Here is a 21,511-nt window from a genome sequence, read left to right as displayed (position 1 = left end):
CTCTCCCCTTGCCCTAGGCTGTATGCCAGCCCCATTCGTCCTACTTTCCCTCTCAGACTGGCTTCCAAACACATCAGCAGTGTTAGGCAGTGTCCCGCCCACCTCTGAAGAGAGGAGAGAAGAGAAAGAAGAAAAGTGGCAGCTGCTCAATTATCCAGCACCTACTGGGCCCAGGCGTCTCAATAGTATTTGATAGGTATTCTCTCTCTCTTTTGTTGAGTCACGATACTACTCTGTCACCCTGGCTAGAGTGCTCTTGGCTCACTGCAGCTCTGAATTCCCTGGCTCAGGCGATCCTCCTATCTCAGCCTCCCAGTTAGCCAGGACCATAAGTGTGCTGCACCACCACACCCAGCCTTTTTTTTTTTTTTTTTTTTGAGAAAGACACAGTCTCACTATGTTGCCCAGGCTTGTCTTACCTCTTTGTTGTTTGTTGTTGCTACAGTGGAGTCTCGCACTGTCACCCAGGCTGGAGTACAGTAGCACGGTCTCAACTCACTGTAACCTCCACCTCCTAGGTTCAAGCAATTCTCCTGCCTTCGCCTCCTGAGTAGCTGGAATTACGGGAGCCTGCCACCATACCCAGCTAATTTTTGGTTTTTTAGTAGAGATGGGGTTTCACCATGTTAGCCAGGCTGGTCTGGGACTCCCGACTGCAGGTGATCGCCTGCCTCTGCCTCCCCAAGTGCTGGGGTTACAGGCGTGAGCCACCGCGCCTGGCCTGTATTATCTCTTTTAAACCTCACAAACAACTTGAGCAAACAGAGGGTCAGAGAGGTTAGGTGACTTGTCTAAGGATAAACAGCCAGAAAGTGGCAGTTAGAACTTGAAGAACTCAGGTCTGTGTAACTGTGAAACGCAGCCTCTTGTCCAGCCTTCCATATTGTTTTGTCTTGCCTCTTGCCAGAATGGACCCGTTGTTTCCTACTGTACTTACCTCCTTACTTCCTGTGTCTGCTTCACAGCTCATCTGTTCCCCCTGGCTCTCCCTTCAGTGTGAACATCTATTTCCCGGTAGCCAAGTACCTGTACCTTTCAGGATTTTCAAAACCTCTCTTGGGATAGTCTCTCCACCACCACCAGGTCTTCCCATCTAACCATTTGCCACTTCCCACCTACCCCTCTCTGAGACTGGAGCACACACATGGTGGTTATAGGCGGGGACAGCAGGCATCTGCGCAACGCTGGCGGATCATGGCCCACATTGCCTCCTCTAAGAAAGAAGCACAGCTGTTGGGACCAGACACATGGAATGGTGCGGCTGCTGTGGGTGGATCGATGATGTTAGCCTTTCATCTTGTGACCCAGTGGCCCTTCAGCTGGCACAGACCAACCACAGGACTAGGGAGGGTTGGGTCTGGACACTCCATTGGAAATGACTGAGAAAGACCTGGCACAGCGGATCACTTGAGGCCAGGAGTTTGAGACCAGCCTGGCCAACATGGTGAAATCCCATCTCTACTGAAAGTGCATAAATTAGCCGGGCATGGTGGTGCACACCTGTAATCCCAGCTACTCGGGAGGCTGAGGCACAAGAATCCCTTGAACCTGGGAGATGGAGGTTGCAGTGAGCCGAGATCATGCTGGTGCACTCCAGCCTGGGCAACCCAGCAAGACTCTGTCTCAGAAAAAAGAAAAAAAAGAAATGGCTGAGAAAGTAGCTGGTACTTAACGCTTTACATAGAAAGAGGCCCAGCTATAGCAGGGATAGGGAAAGAGTGAAATAGTGTTTGACTGATCCCTTGGACAGTATGCTCAGAGTTTGTCAGGAGATGCCTCTGGTACAAGGACATGTGCTTTTTCTCACTCTGTCCGCCTTGCCTTTGAGCCCCTGCACAGGTTCTTCCCTTCTCTCCCCTCTGACCCGTGACCCTGTTTCTCAATATCATACCAGCTTGTTCTGACTCAGGGAGGCTGCGAATATCTGTCTCCTCATCCTGAGCTATTGCCTGTGTCTTCAGAGTGACTGCATCCTTGTGGCCAGTTTCACTCCTGCCTTCTGGAGTCTGCTTCCTGCCAGGAGGCCCCTCCCCCTAGGAATGTGAATGAACCATTTCCTCTGTCCTCCCAGCTCCAGAGGATTCCCTGTGTGGTATTTTTTATTTCTCATGTCTGAACTTCTATTGGCAGACCCCTTCTCAGCCTGGCCCACCCTTGGCTGCTGCGGAATTGTGCTTCCCACCCTTCAGTTTCCTCTGAGGGTGAGTAGTGCATAACTAGAGGTTCTCGGTTTGTGAAAACACATTAGTCTGAGTTACATTTCTTGTGGCCAATCCTGGAGGTTTGGCTCATTAAAGATGATAATTAACCCATTGCTAATTGACCTCAGAAGCCAGCCAAGCAGCCTGTATTACCAGCCTTGGTGTTGGATTTGTAGCTATTTTAAGATTTCTTAATAATCTCAGCAAGACTTCACTTTCCTGTCTGCATCCTATTTGCTCTAAGGACATTCTGTAAAATTAACAAGCTATAAAGTTTGATTGAAGGTTTCAACAAATGTGAGAATAATTGGCTCCATTTAGAGAAACAAGAAAAACAACCTGTAAACTTGAGTTTGTGGGGGCAAATCCATGTGATTGTTCTCTTTAACCAGAGGAGCAGTAGCAAGCTGGACTTTTAAGACTAGAAAAAAGAACTGGCTGATGAAACAAGTTTAAACTCTGATTTATTTGAACCAAAAATTTAGAAAAAATTTTGTGAAATGACTAGCAACCGTGGCTGTGCCCTCCAAGAGGCCTGTTTGGAGAAAACAGGGACGACATATCGATGGCGCGAGCCCCTGGCTCCCTAGCGCTTGCGTCCAGGGGCCTGGCTCTCCAGCCCTCCCTCAGATTCCTGGCTAGAATTGGAGGTTTCTCCCTTCCCCGCGGCTGCCCTGAGGTGTTAAGTCTTGTGGCTCAGGTCAGTGCCTGGTGCTTAGTCCCTGTTCTCTCTCATCCCCTACCTTCCATAAGGCAGCATCTTGCGTTTTCTTTCTCCTGGGGTGTCTCTACCCTCACTGTGCTTGTTCTCTGTTGAGTGGTTGTGAAGAGTCACCAGTTTTCAGATAACACCATTTCTCTTTTTCTTTTTCTTTTTCTTCTTTTTTTTTTTTAAACACAGTCTCGCTTTGTTAACTCAGGCTGGAGTGCAGTGGCGTGATCTCAGCTCACTGCAATCTCCACCTCCCAGATTCAAGCAATTCTTGTGCCTCAGCCTCCCTAGTAGCTGGGACTACAGGCGCGCTACCACACCTGGCTAATTTTGGTATTTTTAGTAGAGAGAGGGTTTCACCACGTTGGCCAGGCTGGTCATGAACTCCTAACCTCAGGTGATCTGCCTGCCTTGGCCTCCCAAAGCGCTGAGATGACATTCCTGAGCTACTGCGCCCAGCTGAGAATCACCATTTTTCTCTTACTTCTCCGCCTCTCCACCTTAAATACCCCAGACCCAAGTCTTCTCTCTTGACCTAGACGTTTTCATTGTTCCTCACTCCCCTCAGCTCCAGCCCCTGCTTACCCCATGCTTACTTTATCTCTCTCTAAGGAACTGAGCCTAGGACAGGACAGGCTCCTGTATCGCCTCTCCACATCTCACTTTCGGTTTTCCTTTCTGCTTGGTTCTTTGCGTGTGGACTTGATTAGAGTGATAACTGGAGCCCTGAAGCTAAAGGTTTCAGTTCCTGCTGCCGTGGTAAGCTGCCTCTGACAGTCTTCAGGGGAAGGGAAAGGGGCTTTCTTTGGGTGCCTTTCTTTCAGCTCTTCCCTGACCTAAAACCCCAGTTTTCTTTTCCAAGCTGATTGAAATGATTTGTGTGTAATATTTTGTCAATTAACTTCGGAATTGTTGACAGTCTCCTACACAGTGAACCTCCCTCCACCGAGAATGTGCGCTGCAAAGGTCCTTGGGCTCCCCTGGTGTGTTCCCTGGCCAGCAGACCTTTCAGTCGCCTCTAGCCCCAGTTCAGCCCCACCTGCTAATGTAGCCCAGGAAGGGAATCTCCTGCACAGCTCTCTCTCCTCTGAAGGATCCAGAGTTTGCCCCCAGAGCTGCGATATACATGCTGCTTACATTCTGTGTTTTTCATTGATATAGAGTGGAAAAATGTGCTCATGAGCAGAGTTACTGTGGGGATTATGTCATCGACTTCATCTGGAGTCCTTCCTCTCCAAGCAGGGAGTCCAGCTTTAACCCCTGTCCTACCAGGAAGCCCTCCTTGGCCAAGCAAAGATCATCTTAGAATTGGCTTCTTTTTTTTTTTTTTTTTTTTAATATGGGGTTTCACCATGTTGGTCAGGCTGGTCTTGAACTCCCAATCTCAGGTGATCTGCCCGACTTGGCCTCCAAAGTGCTTGGATTATAGGCGTGAGCCACCACGCCTGGCCAGAATTGGCTTCTTGGTGGTGGTTTGAAAGGCTTTTTCCATTATGATGTCTCTTATTAACCATATTTAAACTGGTTTTGTTCCTTTGGGGCTGTGTTGTTTTTCCCTGACTCACGTGCTGGAGGCTTTGTCTGGGATAATGTTCCTATAGTCTCCTGAGGAACTCCAGTGTCAAGAGAGCTGCGATCCTCTCACCAGTGGGCTCATTCCCCTACCTTAAGGCAGAATGCTTTGCAGACAGGCCAGTGAGCTACAGACAGAAGGTTTCTCTGTGCCCCTGGGCAAGCCCTGGACATTCTGCCTCTCAGTGTGTCCATCTACTAAAGAGCTCCAAATATGCACGTCTCACCCACACAGTACACTTGACACAGCTGCCACCATTGTCCCTGCTGGCTGGATTGCAAAGGACAGGCAACCTTTCTGTCTCAGAACAGAGGCCTGTTAACGCCAGGTCAGAGGCCCCAGTGGATCACAGCCTTTTGCACATCAGCCGGGAGTGTCCTTATCCTAGAGGAACTAATGGCTATAGCAGACACAATCCCCAAGGAAACCCATTTCCTTCTAAATGGGGTGGGAATGAAAACCAGGAGGAGGTGGTCCTCATTGGTCCTGTGTCCATGTAATAGACAGCTCCCACTGACCCTGCAAGGATGTGCTGCAGGCGACCTCAGGATGTTCACATCCCTGGGTCCCGCTGTGCCCTGGAAATCCCCGTCTCCAGGAGCCCCACGTCCACACATGTGGCTTTTCTCCCTCTCATCCAGGAACCATGCTTTCTTCCTCAGCTGCTCAGCATACCATCTAGCCCAGGCATCCCCAAACTTTTTACACAGGGTGCCAGTTCACTGTCCCTCAGACCGATGGAGGGCCGCCTGATCTAGCCCGTACTCTGGCAGCAGCCACGCTCCTGCCCACCTGTCCATGCGCACACACCCATGGCACACTCCCGTCCTGGGCACGTTTCCGCCGCACACCTAGCAGGGGTGCCAGTGTGCCTCTCATCGTCCAGGTGAGGCCAGGCACCATTCCAGGCTTCTTCTCTGTCCTCTTCTCACCCCTTAACTCCCCCTCCTCTCCATTCAGCGGCAGCAGCCTCACACCTAGAAGGAAAGTCCTGGACGGCCCATTACATAATTCTCCATAGTGCAGGCAGTAGCTGGGGCATAAGGTCAGAGGTCATAGTGGGGTCAGGTGGCTGACACACACTGCAACGACAAGGTGGTTAAAATTAGACCACAGAGAGGAAACTGGCAGTCTTGTGGAAATGCAGAAGTTTCCTATGCAAGCGAGAGGCTGGAGATGCAGGAGGCCACTGTGCGTGCTGCCTGCCAGGCTATTACTCATTTCGGCTCTGGTCTTTAATGCCTTTTAGCCCCTGCTTCTGTATTCTAGCCTTCCTCATCACATGTTTGGATACACGCAATGGAACCATAGTTACCTGCCCTGGTCCAGGAAAGCTTCCTTTCTCCTTGGGGTGCCTCCAGGCACCCCAAGCTCAAGGGGCTGTACTTTTTCTAGGCCGTTCTGGGTAGCCGAGAACCTTTTACGTCAACCTCTCAGGTGAAGGTGGTCAAGGTACTTCGCTTGAGATTCCAGACTATAATGGTAACAGGGCCACTGGTGAGAGAAAGCGGAGAATATCCCTAGACAGGGTAGCAAAGGGGGGCTGGCTGGTGACAGTGGCAGAGGATGGAGTCATGGAGCACACAGTTGACTGGTGTGAGCCGCCTTTTCCTGGCCAGCCAGCCTGCAGAGCAGTGTTCATTTATTTCTGTTGTCTTAGAGAACGTGACTCGTGCCGCTTCATCTGCTATGTCTGGTACCCAGCAGAGCTTAGCTGTGCTGTCCGTCTTTACCATGAGCCTGCTGTGTGCACAGCTTGTACTTAACCAGTCTTGCCAGTGAAGTATGGAAACTGTGAGGTTTAGGCTTTGCCGCCAGACGGGTTGCTGTCCAGACGAGAGAGAACAATAAAATGATGATCAGATAGTCTCCAGATTAGTACTTCCCTGCGTGCTGCAGATAGAATGGACTTCTTCGTGTGATGTTCTTTCATGTTAAGAAATGGGGATGCATTAAAAGAGAGGCAGGGGCAGGTCGGTGAGGATGAAGGGGCCGTCCGCAGTGGCGTGTTTCCCGTGTCGAGTGGTCTTCAGTGTCCGAGCTCCAGGTCCAGCCACAGCCCTCTCCCTCGGAGAACACTCTGCCAGTAGGGAGAAGAGGATGCTGGAGGCTAGAGATGAAGAGAGGGACACAAGGGGCAGGCCTGGAGGAGAGTGCAGGCAAAGCAGAAGGGTGTGAAGGAGAGGGCATGCATGCGTGGTGCCTCTGGACGGGGGCAGACTGGCTGACGGTGGACGCTTCATCTGAGACACTCACACATTGCCTATTGCTCAGGATACTGAATGTCATCTCAGCTACATCAGCCCAAGCTTCTCTGACAGCACTGGCTTGTGTGCTGATATGGTCACATGGGAGCAGGTTGGTGTAAACGTCAGAAAGAGTAGGGCTTTGGTGAAACACCCCCACCTGCTCTGTCTGTCTCTCTCCTGACGCTTTCCTGCCTGACTCTCTTAAGCGTGAGGAGCTCTTAGGTAGGGCAGGAACCTGTCAGGGGAAGCCCACAATGATCTGGATGAAATGAAACAGCCAAGAAAGCCCTTAGCGTTCATGCTGCACTTGGGCTGAAAGGCCTCCTTTTGGGAGTCGAGCAGGGGAGCTGGGAGAGGAGTGGAGGTGCAGTGAGGGCCCCAGAAAGCTGTGTGCTGCGAAAGCCGGTGTTTTCCACTCCAGTCTCCCTCTGCTGATTACAGACCAAACTTAGAAGAATGTAATGTATTCTGTTTTGTATCAGCACTTCAGTCAGATAAATGTCAGGCACCTGTCATGGGTCCTGGGGTTGTTTGCTGCCCCAGAGATCACCTAAGGAGAGACTGTGGGGCCTTCCTTCAGGAGACCTGCCCTGGGCCCTCACTTACACCTGACGTGCCCGCATGCACGCCGCACTCCATCATTCATTCTCACCCCCTTGACTGGTGGCTTTGACACGCTTCCCATGTGCCCCTCAGCCAGCAAGCAATATCTTGTCTTCATCTTCCCTTTCAGAAAATGCTGTTTTTCTTCTCTCCCTCTCGCCCTGTAGGTTATTGCAGCTGACTGCAAAAGGGTCACAGTGCTGAAGTATTTTCTGGAAGCCCTTTGTGGACAAGAAGAGCCTCTGCTGGCATTCAAGGGTGGAAAATATGTGTCAGTGGCACCCGTCCCAGACACCATGGGAAAGGAAATGGGAAGCCAAGAGGGAAAACAACTGGAAGATGAGGTACTATGCGGGAAGAGCCCGCTGTGGCAGAAGGAAGGCTCCCTCCCTGCCCTGTTTGCCCATGCTTCAGCCTCTGTTCCTGGTTATTTATGAGCACACAGAGCCGCGTCTGTGTGAATGTGAGGCGCAGCTTCTCGAGAGTGCGCCGCACTGGTGCCCTTCCTGCCAGTCCACCCCGGTGCCTCCATCCCACTCTGCTACGAGTTCCAGATGCTTCTTTTAATGTTGCATTGAGGAGAAGGGAGGGAAAGAAAGAAAGAGTTTAATAATGTGCAGCTCTTGAGGCTTAGGAAAGGGAGTAGAGAGGGGGTGTTAGGGTTCAGGTTGAGTATGAAGTTTATGGATGTGTGGAGCTCAGCGCAGCACAGTCCTGAGCTCCAGCCTCCAGCACACGCACAGGAAGAGCTGACATCGCTGGCCCTGTGTGGAAGTCACCCCTCCCCGTCCTGCCCTCCCTCCCGCGCTCCCTCCCTCCCTCCTGCACATCCTGATGTGATTAAGGAATTCTCCTCTTGTCTGTTTGCCCTTGGTTGTTCCTGTAGCCCTTGCTTCACTCCAGACTTGTGTGTGCACGCACACGTGTGCACATGTGTAAGCCTGTGTACCCACCCCTGCAAAACTCCCCTGCAATTGCCCTGCCGTATATGTTGCCCTGCCGTTGCATGTATGTGTCTTCCTGGGGGGGATTGTTGGCGTGGGACTGTGTGTGCTGGGTCTGGGTGTCAGCTGAACTAAACACTGCTGCCAGCTTCCCTGCTGTGTGTGGGTTCTGAGTAGATGTGAGTGTGTGGTGATGTTGGAGCATGTATGCAGCTAGTATCACTGCCAGCTGCCCTGCTGTGTGTCTGGGTGTGGGTAATTCTGTCTGAGTGTGTTCACACACACCTCTCTTTTGCCTGAAGGTTGACTCTTCTTTTCACCCCACAGTGTTAAAGACAGGAGACTGAGGTGGGAAGGAGCATGGGACTAAGGGAAGGGACGGAAGGGATTCTAGCCAGAGGCCAGGTCACCCATAGGCCAACACAGTCATTTGGCCCACAGCAGTCTCAAGCGCCCGGTAGAGCAGGGCGGGGTACAGGGATGAAATCAGCAACAGGCCAAGGAAGCCAGATGTCAGCTGGAAGCTGTCGCTTGTGATCAGAAACAGCGATAGAGTGGCCACCTTTGGATCAGAGTCTTGAGAGCAGCAGAGCTTGGACTGGCTTCATTAGAATAACTGGAGAACCCCACCCCACCCCTGATGACATAGGGCTCAGCTTCCAGGACAGAGGTGGTTCCAGGGATGAAGCTGAGCCCATGATTCCAGACTTGCCAGATGAAACCTGGGCAGGGAATAATGGGAAAGAATGAGCTGTTAGCATGGGAGGAGACAGGAGGCTTGCTAAAGCTGTCAGAGTGTCCAGGCCTCAGGCAGGGCAGAGTATTGCCACCCAGGCCCTGGGCACTGTCTGGGGAAGCACAGTGGAGGGCAAGCCAGCTTAGCTTCCAGGCTTCCCAAAAGCTATCCTCTGGCCAGTGGAGACTGCAGTCCCAAATACAGTGAGGCCCAGAGTGGGGCACAGCGTCAAAGCCAAGGAGGGTCTCCTCTGCTCCCACAAGGAACAGATCAGTTCTCTGCTCCCAGGTCTTTGTAGTGCCACACTTTTTTTTTTTCTCATTCTAAGGCTTACTGACCAGACAAAGGTTGTGACCCACTCCAGGCTGCCCACTTCTTCCTTTTCCCACGAGGCTCCTGGGTTCCTTCATGCTAGCAGCCTCTGGGAAACTCTACTTACCCTGGTCTGTGTAATTTCATAACCCTGCACTTCCTCGTTTACTGTGAGAGCTGAATGAACCTCAGACAAGCTTCTCTGACCCTCTTTTGACCTCAGTCAAGCTCACTTCAAGCTCCGTGATAACCTTATATATTCCTGGTCACAGCAGGCAGAGGCAGTGTTCCCACATGGGCCAGGCAGGCATCCTGTCCCACTCACCACGGTCCGGGTTAACCCCACGAACAAGGAAGTAAATATGCAGAGTTTTCCTCCTTTCTGTGGCCCGGGCCTCTATGGAGGTAAGCCCTGTGATACTATAGCATGCCTGTGTCAGGTGAATGGTGACTGTGGACAGCACCCCAGACCCCAGAAATCTTTTAGGATAGTGACAGTTCTGGCCCATCCTCAGATCTCATCTCTCCCTCAGCTGCAGAACTGAACCACTTAAGCTGATGGGGAAAGGTAGGGAAAGATGTTTCTTTTTTTTTTTGAGACGGAGTTTCGCTCTTGTTACCCAGGCTGGAGTGCAATGGCGCGATCTCGGCTCACCGCAACCTCTGCCTCCTGGGTTCAAGCAATTCTCCTGCCTCAGCCTCCTGAGTAGCTGGGATTACAGGCAAGCGCCACCATGCCCAGCTACTTTTTTGTGTTTTTAGTAGAGACGGGGTTTCACCATGTTGACCAGGATGGTCTCAATCTCTCGACCTCGTGATCCACCCGCCTCGGCTTCCCAAAGTGCTGGGATTACAGGCTTGAGCCACCGCGCCCGGCCCGGGAAAGATGTTTCTTTAGCCATCGTTCTTCTTGAATAGAAGAACACAGTTTAGTTGCTTGGGGATCCTACCAAAATACCCTAGCTAGATTCTGTTCCCAAGACACAGTAGACCCTGTCATCTACCCAGCCGCCCACTTTCCTGACCCTTTTTCTGTCAAGAGACCCCATCTGAATATGGTCTGGAGATGGACAGTTAGAGGAGAGGGCAGTCTGGACTGAGTAGGTCCGCGCCTCTGGCAGGCCTAACAATGCTGAGCCCTGAGGCTGGATCTGAGCTTGCAGTCTAGACTCGGGATGGGTTGGCTCATTATTACTTCAAAGAGCATGCACTTTGGAGTCAGATTCACTTGAGCTTGAAGCCCTGCTCTGCCATTTACTAGCTAAATGAGCTTGAGCAACGGGTTTAATTCTAAACCTCAGCTTGTTCTTGTATAAGATAGGGATGATAAAAGCGCCCACCTTATCTCACAGGTGTTGTGAGGATTAGCTGAGTTAGTACATGAAAAACCCTTAGCCTAGTACCTGGCTGAGAATAAGCACTCAGTAAGTGATAGCTATTGTCTTCATTGTCATTATTGTAATCCAGTTAGAAACAGGAATCTTCTACTAAATTATTCCCTGTGTACCCATGCTAACTCTGTCCCTCAGAGAAAACTATCTTGGGCAGCTGCATGTTCTCTGTTGACCAAGGCCAAAAGTAAGAAAGCAAGGAATGGAGCCTGGGACCACCCAGGGAGCGATGGCTGCCGAGAGCTGAGGCCGAGGCCGCACGTAGGGAGGTGCCATCCCTGGGGAGTGCTCCACCAGCCTAGCAGGAGGCTCCCTAAGCCAGCCAGCACCTCCTACCCTGCCCAGGCCCTGGAGGGCAGCTGAGCAAGGTCATGTCATGTGAATTCCTGTAATGGGGCCCAGCAGCCCCCACACCAGCAGCCTGTGTCTTAAAAAGAAACCAGGGCAAGGTCTGCTGAGCTGCAACATCTGTCCCTGATGCTGTCTGGGGCAAGGGAACTTCCACGCCTAATTCCCAGCTGTTGGCCAGAGTTGACTCCTATCAGATCATTAGCATGAATTAGATTTAAACTGCATGGTTTAACTTTCTCTGTTGTTTTCCTCTTGAATCATTGGTGACTTGAGAATGGAAATAGATATTAAGTTTGACTTTGTGAGTGTGCACAGTGGAGAACAAAGAGTGTGAGTACAAGCATGCAGGTATATATGTGTGATTTCAAGTGACTCACGATGTGACTCGATGAAGGAAGAGCCCCAGAGTGTAACAGAGAGCGGCTCCAGGGAAGAGTGGCAGTTTCTGTCAGCCTCCCTAGGCCTGAGTAGAGGGAAGCACACACCAGGGGCCCCTTTGCAAGGGGTAGTCCCAGTCGGCATGGGTGAGGGGCCACAAGGGTGGTGTCGGGTTCAGTGGGTGCCCTGGGCTCAGCTCACTGTCTCCTCTTTCTCCTGGTCGGCTCCATCACCCAAAGGAGGAGGATGTGGTGATTGAAGACTTTGAGGACGATTCAGAGGCTGAAGGTAGCGGGGGTGAGGATGACATCAGGGAACTTCGGGCCAAGAAGCTGGCTCTGGCCAGGAAGATAGCTGAGCAGCAGCGTCGCCAAGAAAAGATCCAGGTGAGATTGGCCTGGGGAGCGTGGTTCCTGGGTTGGGGGTTGCTTATGGGGCAGGAGAGGATGTGGGCAGCCAGCAGAGCTGAGCGGGACACGAAGGAAGAGGGTCCTGCATTGTCCTCTCCAGCTCTGCCCCTGTGTTTCACTGCACCCCTAAATATTAGCAGCATGTTTGGTGCCTAGAGTCTCCCTCATCCTGGCCTCCAAGGCAGGGGTAGGGTCTTCTCAGATAATCTGATCAAAGCTGCTTCCCCAGTGAGAATCTACACATGCATACCACACATACGGGATCCTTCATACAATTTGAGGGGTTTAGAGTTTCCTTGAGCCTTATCCAGATACTCCTGGAGAGGCCGTGGATTCTCAGTTCAGAACACCTGTTCTCATGGAGAGGATGTCATGGCCACAGTATGCTTATCTGGATACCCCTCTGGACAGGAGACTCTCTACACCCTCGCAGAGTGAAACTACTTAATCTCCACGCAGGACCTTTCACTGCCATCAGCCCTCATGGGGCCATGTCTTCACTCCCAGAAGTGTTTCTTCATGGGATCCTGGTCTGTTCCTTGTGCTATGAGCCCACTCAGCCTCTAGGGCCTGGAGCACAAAGAAAGGTGCGGTCATGCTCCCCCTTTAAAGCTGACTGTGTGCTTAGGGAAGGGTCAAGCCCCCTGCTCAGCCTCTGTCGGGATGCCTGTTTCCAGCTCTCTCCTCAGCTGCCCCATGCCTTTGGCATAGGGTTTAATGCATGTGATCAGGCAGGCCTGGTGACAGTCTAGGCCCTGCTGCCTAACTAGCTTTGTAATAGGGGCAAATTATTCAGCTTCTCAGAACCTATTTCTTCTTCTGTAAAATGAAGGTGCTAATAGTACCTGCCTCTTAGAGTCACTGTGTGGCCCACATGAGACTGGGGCATGCAAAGCACTTAGCATAGTGCATGGCACTTAGTATGTGCTCCATAAACAGCCTCCTTTGTCTGGTATTTGTCTAATCACGCTGCCCAGGGAGGAGGAATGAATGCCAATCTAGATCTTTTTTTGTTTTTTTTGAGACACAGTCTCGCTCTGTCGCCCAGGCTGGAATATAGTCGCGTGATCTCAGCTCACTGCAACCTCCACCTCCCGGGTTCAAGCGATTCTCTTGCCTCAACCTCTGGAGTAGCTGGGACTAAAGGCGTGCGCCACCATGCCCAGCTAATTTTGTATTTTTAGTAGAGACAGGGTTTTGCCATGTTGGCCAGGCTGGTCTCAAACTCCTGACCTCAGATAATCTGCCCACCTTGGCCTCCCAAAGTGCTGGGATTACAGGTGTGAGCCGCCACACTGGCCAAGATCCATCATTCTGTAGACAGATCCATGTCCCTGCCGCCACTGGAATCAGTGTGTAATACCGCTATCAGCATCATCCACTGCTGTGTGGCTACCTCCCCGGCCCTGCCGTGAGTCTACGTGTAAACGTGTGTGGCCCTCAGAACAGCTTCATTCTCATGCTGCTTTTCTTGCTCTGTGGCTCTTCTCTTCCTCACTATCAGTTTTCCCAGAAGTCCTGTTTCTACCTTCACCTCTTGACCCTCAACCCAAGAGTTATAGAAACTGTTGTGTCAAAAATCAGTTGTCGCCGGGCGCGGTGGCTCAAGCCTGTAATCCCAGCACTTTGGGAGGCCGAGGCGGGTGGATCACGAGGTCGAGAGATCGAGACCATCCTGGTCAACATAGTGAAACCCCGTCTCTACTAAAAATACAAAAAACTAGCTGGGCGTGGTGGCGCATGCCTGTAATCCCAGCTACTTAGGAGGCTGAGGCAGGAGAATTGCCTGAGCCCAGGAGGCGGAGGTTGCGGTGAGCCAAGATCGCGCCATTGCACTCCAGCCTGGGTAACAAGAGCGAAACTCTGTCTCAAAAAAAAAAAAAAAAAAAAAAAATCAGTTGTCAAGAAAACCAATGTGGCCAAATGCAGTGGCTCACCCTTATAATCCCAACACTGGGAGGCCGAGGTGGGTGGGTCATTTGAGGTCAGGAGTTTGAGACCAGCCTGGCCAACATGGTGAAACCCCGCCTTTACTAAAAATACAAAAGTTAGCAGACGTGGTAGTGGGCGCCTATAATTCCAGCTACTCAGGAGGCTGAGGCAGGAGAATCACTTGAACCCTGGAGACAGAGGTTGCAGTGAGCCGAGATTGCGCCACTGCACTCCAGCCTAAGTGAGACTCTGTCTCAACACCAAAAAAACAAATGTATTTAGTGATAATAATGGTAGCAACTAGAGCATCATCTTAAAATTCCACCCTGGCTTTTAACCCCTAGCATCTAATTTCATATTTAATCTTGTTTATTCACGCATTTACTCCCTCCTCCCCTCTCTGTCTCCATTGCCACTACTACTATTCCAGGTCAAGTCGTTGCTTAGACTGTAGCAGTTGTGGCCCATGCGTTGCACAGCCCCAGAAGGTGCCATTTACCTTGTTTGTCTGCGTGGCCCCTTCTGGAGTTGTGTAGTCCACCGTCTGCCAACCAGGCTCCTGCCTCACTGCACTGCCTCCATCATTCTCTTCCTGAAAGAGCTACTCCCCTGCTCAGAAATCCTCAGTGCCTTTGCTTGGCCGGTAAGATGAAGTCCAGTTCCCTGTGATTGGTGTTTCCGTTTTCCAGCCTCTTCTCCCGCTGCCCCGCCCCTTGTGATCCCTTCTAGTTATATGACATTGGGCAAATTATTTACCTTTTCTGAGCCGGTTCCCTCATCTATAAAATGAAAGTAATGGCAGACACGGTGGCATATGTTTAGGGTTCCAGCTACTCAGGAAGCTGAGGCTGGGTGACAGCTTGAGCCCAGGAGTCCAAGGCCATAGTGTGTGGTGATCACGCCTGTGAATAGCCACCGAAGTATAGCAAAGCCATCTATAAAGCAGCTTTTCAGTGAAGGTGGCACAAGCACTGACGTTGGAGCTGCTGTGAGGCCTCAGAATGAGTCACCGCGCATGTCCAACACTTTCCAGACACTGAGGCCCTCCTGCCTGGGCAGGACACTGAACCTCCTTTCTACTCTCTAGACGTGCTCTGCCCTTTTCCACTCTTGGGTTTTTGTTCATGCTGTCCCTCAACTCAGAGTGCCCTTTTTCTGCTCCATATTTCTTGTTACTTGTTGAAATTTTATTCCTCCTTCAATCCCCAAATGAAATGCCACTTCCCCAGGGAAGCCTCCCCTGATTTCCCCCAGGAGGATTTCATCTCCCTCTGCCTAGTGTTCCTGTAACACTGATAGACTTGGTTTGTGGAACTGCCGTCACGTCTCATGTTACAGTCATTTCTGGACTGGTTTCCACATTGTTCTGTGAACTCCTTGGAATCAGGAGCCACGTCTGCAGCTCAGTTTAGTAAGTGGCATTGAGCATTTACTGTGCTAGAGGCTGGGGGACACAAAACTAAACAAAGGAGTCGCAATGATACAGTGTGGCGGAGTCCTTGACAAGCGATTCGAAATATGAATGAGTGTCCATACACAGCAGAGTCCGGGATACCCAGGGAGCATGTGCTGCCAGGAACCATCCCTTCCGGAGCTCCACGTCAGCTTTGCCTCTCCAGCAACAGGCAGCTCCTTAAGAATCGGAGGTCTCGGCCAGGCGCGGTGGCTCAAGCCTGTAATCCCAGCACTTTGGGAGGCTGAGACGGGTGGATCACGAGGTCAAGAGATCGAGACCATTCTGGTCAACATGGTGAAACCCCGTCTCTACTAAAAATACAAAAATTAGCTGGGCATGGTGGCACACGCCTGTAGTCCCAGCTACTCTGGAGGCTGAGGCAGGAGAATTGCTTGGAGGTGGAGGTTGCAGTGGGCCGAGATTGCGCCATTGCACTCCAGCCTGGGTAACAAGAGCAAAACTCTGTCTCAAAAAAAAAAAAAAAAAAAAAAAAAATCGGAGCTCTCAGGGCCAGGCACGGTGGCTGACACCTGTAATCCTAGCACTTTGGGAGGCCGAGGTGGGTGGCTCACCTGAGGTCAGGAGTTCAAGACCAGCCTGATCATCATGGTGAAACCCCATCTTCTAAAAAAGAAAAAAAAAAAATCAAGTCTCCTAGAACACTTGACTTCTAGTGACCCTGTCTAGGCCGCCTGTTCTCCTGATCAGCTCCTTCTGAGGAGGCTGCTCAGGCCCCAGCATTGAAGGGCCAGTTGGAGCTGTGGCTTCTGTGGCCCCTTTAAGAACAGGCCCCACATGCACCAGGCTGACGGCCCTGCCTCCTGTCAGCCTCCTTCCTCCAGCCTCACAGCCACAAGAGGATTTCTCAGCAGAGGAAAAATTCCCCCTTCCCTTCCCCCGCTCTTTAATGCCCGGGGCCCTTCACTTCCATAATTCTTCATTTTCCAGCCTTGAACGTAAGCCAGACACATCTGTCTGGCCATATGCGTGAACCCTGGAGTCTGTGCCGAGGTGGCTGTAAAACAGGGCCGGTGAAGGCCCTTCTGGGAGAGCACACACATGTGTGCCCTCAGGCCATTGGCTTCCTGCCCAGAACCACGGGGGCTTCAGTGCTCCCAACCCATGTTAACCTTTTCTTATTTTTCCTCTTTTTGTTTAATTTAAGGGGGGAAAATCCAAGGAAAAGGTATAAATTGTCCTGGGAGTGGGGGAGAGGCTCCTAGCTGGAGAGGCCATTATTGTTGGCAGGTACCTGGGTCACACTAATACAATAAGGAAGAAAGGAGCATCGAGTGAATTAAGATCGGAGAGATGGGCTGTAAATTACACTGCTCTGAACTCCATCAGTCTCTAGGGTGTTAACCGAGAGGTGTAAGGCAAGTCCCTGGTTCCCAGCGCCTTTCACAGATGTAGCAAAACAGGAACCACACATGTTTGGGGAAGGGGATATGAAGATGGGGTTGAAAAAAATCCTCCTGGCCCCCAGGATAGCTATAAAGTCCAAGTGAGATCTGGGGCTGTAGCCACACCCCCACTTCCCTGCTCTTACCTAGACCCCTGGGCCTAAGCTCTTCTGCAAGGATGGGGGAGGTGAGGCCTGGCCTCCCTCTGCAGCCCGTCCCTCCCTGCTTCCGGCGTTGCACAGAGGCTGGTGAGTGAGGCCGACTGGAGGTCAGAAAAGGGGTGTGGGGAGCTCTCCAAGCCTGTGCAGCTGGAGCCGCAGCGCCCAGGCAGGCCCCTGGATGCTGGGGGGCGCCAAGTCCGCCCACCCAGGGCTATGAGGCCACACTCTCCAACTCAGCCCACGCTTAGCCTTGTTGCCTGAGACGGCTCCTCCTGTTGGTTCTGCCCACCTGGCTGCTTTTCTCCTGACTTCTCATTCCTATTGCCATTCTTTGGAGTTACTCAGAGACCAGAGCCGGGTACATGGTTTGGGACCAACAGAAGTTTTCGTTCCTAACCAAACCACCAGAGCAAAGCAGTCACTGAAAATCCTCCTCCAGGCATGAGGCGTGGCCTCTTGGCACCTCGTACTGGCCCTGGCCCTGTGAATCCCCCGCTTCCTCACTGCCTCTCTGAGGCTTTGCTGTGATTTGTGCTGCTGTCGGGCGGGGTCAGGTTTCCTGAGCAGTTGCAAACATCCCACCTGAAACATAACAGGCTCTTCCTCTGGCCACATCTATTGTTTCCCTCGGCATTATGGCCACAGTCTTGCTCTGTGGCCAGCAATGACATGTGTTCTGAAAATAGCTTCTCTCCCCTGTCCCTTTCCCGCCCACCCGCCCTCCTGAAGATGCAGTCACTCCTTTGTGGTGGCCCCAGGAGTTCCACTCTAAATTTAGCTGCCGTCCATTCATGCTGCCACCCAGCTGGGGGGGCTGTTGTGGAACAATGGGGTATGCACAGAGCCCCCCACACCTGTATGGAAGCTGGCGGAAGGCAGACACTCAGCCCTGGCTCCTAGCTGTCGGAGACAGGGTGGGAGCCAGCATACTACCAGGCCGGGGGCACGTTCACGTCAAGGCAGGAAAGCACATCAGCCCGCAGAGCGGGCATCCGCCCTTTCCACCCAGGCCCACTACAGCCTCCCCAAAACGTAAGTGCCGGGCCTCTAGCAGCATCCACTGGGGCCTTGTCCTCCCACAGAATGGTCAGGCCCCTGTCTGAAACGCCCTCAGGCTGCTGCTCAGAGCAAGCTCAGACGCGTCCTGCTTAGCCCCTCCACTCCCTCTCCATCGGGAAAGGGCCTGGCTACTTCTCTGGCTCTTTGAGAGCAGGTTATCAGTTAAAATTCGGTCAGATTGTCTTTAAGAACCCTTCAGCTCTGAGACCCAGTGATTGGGTCCACTGTCCCTGAAGCCCCTTGATGTGACAGGCTGTCTGCGAGGTACGACAATGGAAAGAAAAGCAGGTCGTTCTCCTTGAGCACTTTACAGTCTCGTTTGAAAATAAAATCAGTCCTCAGAAAACAGGAAATAGCAAACAAATTGCCATAGTTACCCTTTTTTCAAAGAAAGAATATATTAAGCTTTGTGGTACATTTGGGCATCCAGAAAAGGGGTTCTGAGCAGCAATTTTTTCATGAGCAGTGTCCCCCAAATGCAGATGCTGACCTTCCACCCCAGGGGATGTGGCTGGCACCTCTACCCGCCTTCTCCAGCACATTCAGTACCTGTTCCCTTTGGTTTCTGCTGGCCCGAGAAGAGGTGGGCACTGCCAGCCAGTGCTTACCTCACCAGCTATTCCTATTTTATTTCCAATTTTTCATTTTTCACTTACATCCACATAGTTAAGATGCATATATACAGTAAGTCTCTTAATAGAAATTAGTAGCAGGCATGGTGGCATGCACCTGTAGTCCCAGCTACTTGGGAAGCTGAGGTGGAAGAGGATCACTTGAGCCTGGTAGTTTGAGGCTGCAGTGACCTATGATCACACCACTGCACTCCAGCCTGGTGACAGAGTTAGACAGTTAGACTCTGTCTCTTTTTTTTTTTTTTTTTTTTTTTTTTTTTTTTTTTTTTTGAGATAGAGTTTCACTCTTGTCACCCAGGCTGGAATGCACTGGCATGATCTCAGCTCACTGCAACCTCTGCCTCCTGGATTCAGGTAATTCTCCTGTCTCAGCCTCCCTAGTAGCTGGAATTATAAACATGTGCCACCATGCCCAGCTGATTTTTGTATTTTTAGTAGAAACTAGGTTACGCTATATTGGCCAGGCTGGTCTCAAACTCCTGACCTCAAGTGATCTGCCCACCTTTGCGTCCCAAAGTAATGGGATTACAGGCATGCGCCACCATGCCTGGCTAATTTTTGTATTTTTAGTAGAGATGGGGTTTCACCATATTAGATGATACTCTCTCTCGCTCTTTTTTTTTTTTTTTTTTTTTTTTTTTTTTTTGAGATGGAGTGTTGCCCAGGCTAGAGTGCAGTGGCACCATTTCGGCTCACAGCATCCTCCACCACCCGATTCAAGCAATTCTCCTGCCTCAGCCTCCCAAGTAGCTGGGATTACAGGCATAAGCCACCACATCCAGCTAGTTTTTGTATTTTTAGTGGAGATGGGGTTTCACCATGTTGGTCGGGCTGGTCTTGAACTCCTGACCTCAGGTGATCACCCACAGCAGCTTCTGAAAGTGTTCGGATTATAGGCGTGAGCCACCATGTCCAGCCTGAGACTGTCTGTTTAAAAAAAAAAAAAAATCAGCCTGAGCACAGTGATTCACACCTGGAATCCTGGCACTTTGAGAGCCCAAGGCAGGTGAGTCTCCAGGGAAGTTCACCCCCAGGGAACCAGTGTGGCCAACATGGTGAAACCCCCATCTCTACTAAAAATACAAAAGTTAGCCGGGCGTGACGTTGCGTGCCTGTAATCCCAACTACTCGGGAGGGTGAGGTAGGAGAATCGCTTGACCCGGGAGGCAGAGATTGCGGTGAGACGAGATCACACCACTGCACTCCAGCCTGGCATCAGAGCAAGACTCCATCTCAAACAAAACATCAGTAGTCCTCTGCTCCGCTCCCCATTCCCAGTTGTGTTTCCTGGTGGTTTCCCCAGGTATTTATGCTCTGGATATGCAGAAAATAAAAAATAGAGTTGAGAAGGAGGAAAGGAGACTGACACTGCTTGACTTACTGAAGTGTGTCAGGCACTCCACATAAAACGCAAATGTGGAAATTTCCTGTGCTACAAAGCTTCTAATTTCTGTTGAAGACTCTGGCTCAGGGATGAATGATTCCCTCTAGAGGGAAGGAAGCAGCCACACTCGATGTGGGAGCCCCTAGGCAGCAGGAAGACCTACGAAGGCCTTCTCCTGGTCCTGCTCTGCTTCATGATCCGGGTACTCCAAGCGCCGCAGCTCCTGTGTCAGCTAACTGAATTGCTTTTATTTGTAATGCTCAGGGTCTCAGCTTGCAGCGGTAAACGCCATAAAATCATGTCCACTGTAGAGAAGGAACTTAACCTGCAGAAGAGTTTTTCCTAGTGATCCAAGCCTGTTGGCTTCCTCCTTAGGTATCACTGTGTGTGAGCTCTTTCCCAGCTCTCTGCCAGCTTGCTCTAGCGAACTCCCATACCTCAGAGAAAGCTGATTATTTATCACCTTCCAGAAACAGAATTAAGTTATTTTTCTCCTCCATATTTTATGCCAACTAAGTCTTCATTGCCACCAATCCTGATTCAGAGTGTCCATACGTTGCTTGGGTTCCAAGTACACTATCCAGGGATCACTGTGGCCCAACGTTAGCTGCAGTTAGAAGGTTCCTGTAGAACTCTCCTTCCGGGTCAGCACGCTTGACTCTATGCCAGGGCCAGTCTATCTGAACCACAGCATTCCGACTGCACCCCCTCACCCCCACCAGAGGCTTCTGCAGCTTTTTACTCATCCAAACAAAAATAAACCTCACTACCGGCCTCTGAACTCCACAGCGGCATGCTTCCCCTGCTCCCCAAGTGTCCCATGGCTGCAAGTGGGGACTTGGCACTCTCCCCACCGACATCACTTTTTCACTCCCTGCGCATCCTGTGTCCTCCTCTTACCGTGCGACCCAGAGATTGGAATGGGACGTGACGGCCGGCACAGGCGCCGTGCACAGCTGCCAGGAATCTGACGGGTGAAATCTGGAAAAGTTGGAAGGGCAGATGCTAAGCACACACACACAGCGCCACTCAGAAAGGGCCGGAAGTGCAGACACCCGCAGAAGAGTGCCTGTGGACTCCGCAGGCCTCCTTGGCCTGGGTTCTTTTTAAGGGGACTGAGCCAGTCTTGTGGACCCCCCCCCCGCCCAGAGGCCCACTGGTACCCCAGGAGAAGAGCGAGCAGCTTTATCTCATCTCCTGAGACTCCGTGAGGGTACGCGGGGAACAGGAAGCTGTTGTTTGGTGACTCACTGGGCAGAGCCAGGTTAAGGGAAGTTGTCTGCAGGCGTCCCTGGGACCGGATAATGGCAGCACAGCACCGACCACCCTCACGTGGCTTGGCCCCACCCCACCCCCAGGGAACCAGAGGGCCGCCCCCTCTCAGAAAGGCTGTGTCCTATTCACTTTTCTAGCCAGAAGCCAGAGCTAAGAACCTGGGGAAGTTAGAAGGTCTCTGGGCCTTGCGCCTCGGTGCTGCTTCTGTCCTACCATCAGAACACACAAGTGGGCTGTTTGCCCCCAGCCTCCCTCAGCCACCTGGCTCAAAGGCCCTCCTGCCTAACTGCCAGCAGTAGAGTTAGGATGGTACAAGGGCTCAGGAGCTGATTCTTCACATAGGGTAAAA

General features: G+C 51.6%; 1 protein-coding gene across 3 annotated transcripts in view; it reads left to right on the top strand.

The window, feature by feature from the left end:
• SMG6 (SMG6 nonsense mediated mRNA decay factor) overlaps positions 1-21,511 on the top strand; it is a 255,604-nt gene that overhangs the window by 223,153 nt on the left and 10,940 nt on the right. For all 3 annotated transcript variants that reach the window (XM_003933086.4, XM_010343667.3, XM_010343666.3), the window contains exons 14-15: positions 7,506-7,682; positions 11,690-11,836. In XM_003933086.4, coding sequence (XP_003933135.3) covers positions 7,506-7,682; positions 11,690-11,836 — 324 coding nt within the window. The remainder of the gene's footprint in view (positions 1-7,505; positions 7,683-11,689; positions 11,837-21,511) is intronic.

The sequence above is a fragment of the Saimiri boliviensis genome, chromosome 17 (genome assembly GCF_048565385.1).
Source record: "Saimiri boliviensis isolate mSaiBol1 chromosome 17, mSaiBol1.pri, whole genome shotgun sequence".
NCBI classification, from domain to species: Eukaryota; Metazoa; Chordata; class Mammalia; order Primates; family Cebidae; genus Saimiri; species Saimiri boliviensis.
Note: the sequence above shows the minus strand (reverse complement) of the source record. Positions and strands in the feature narration are given on the sequence as shown.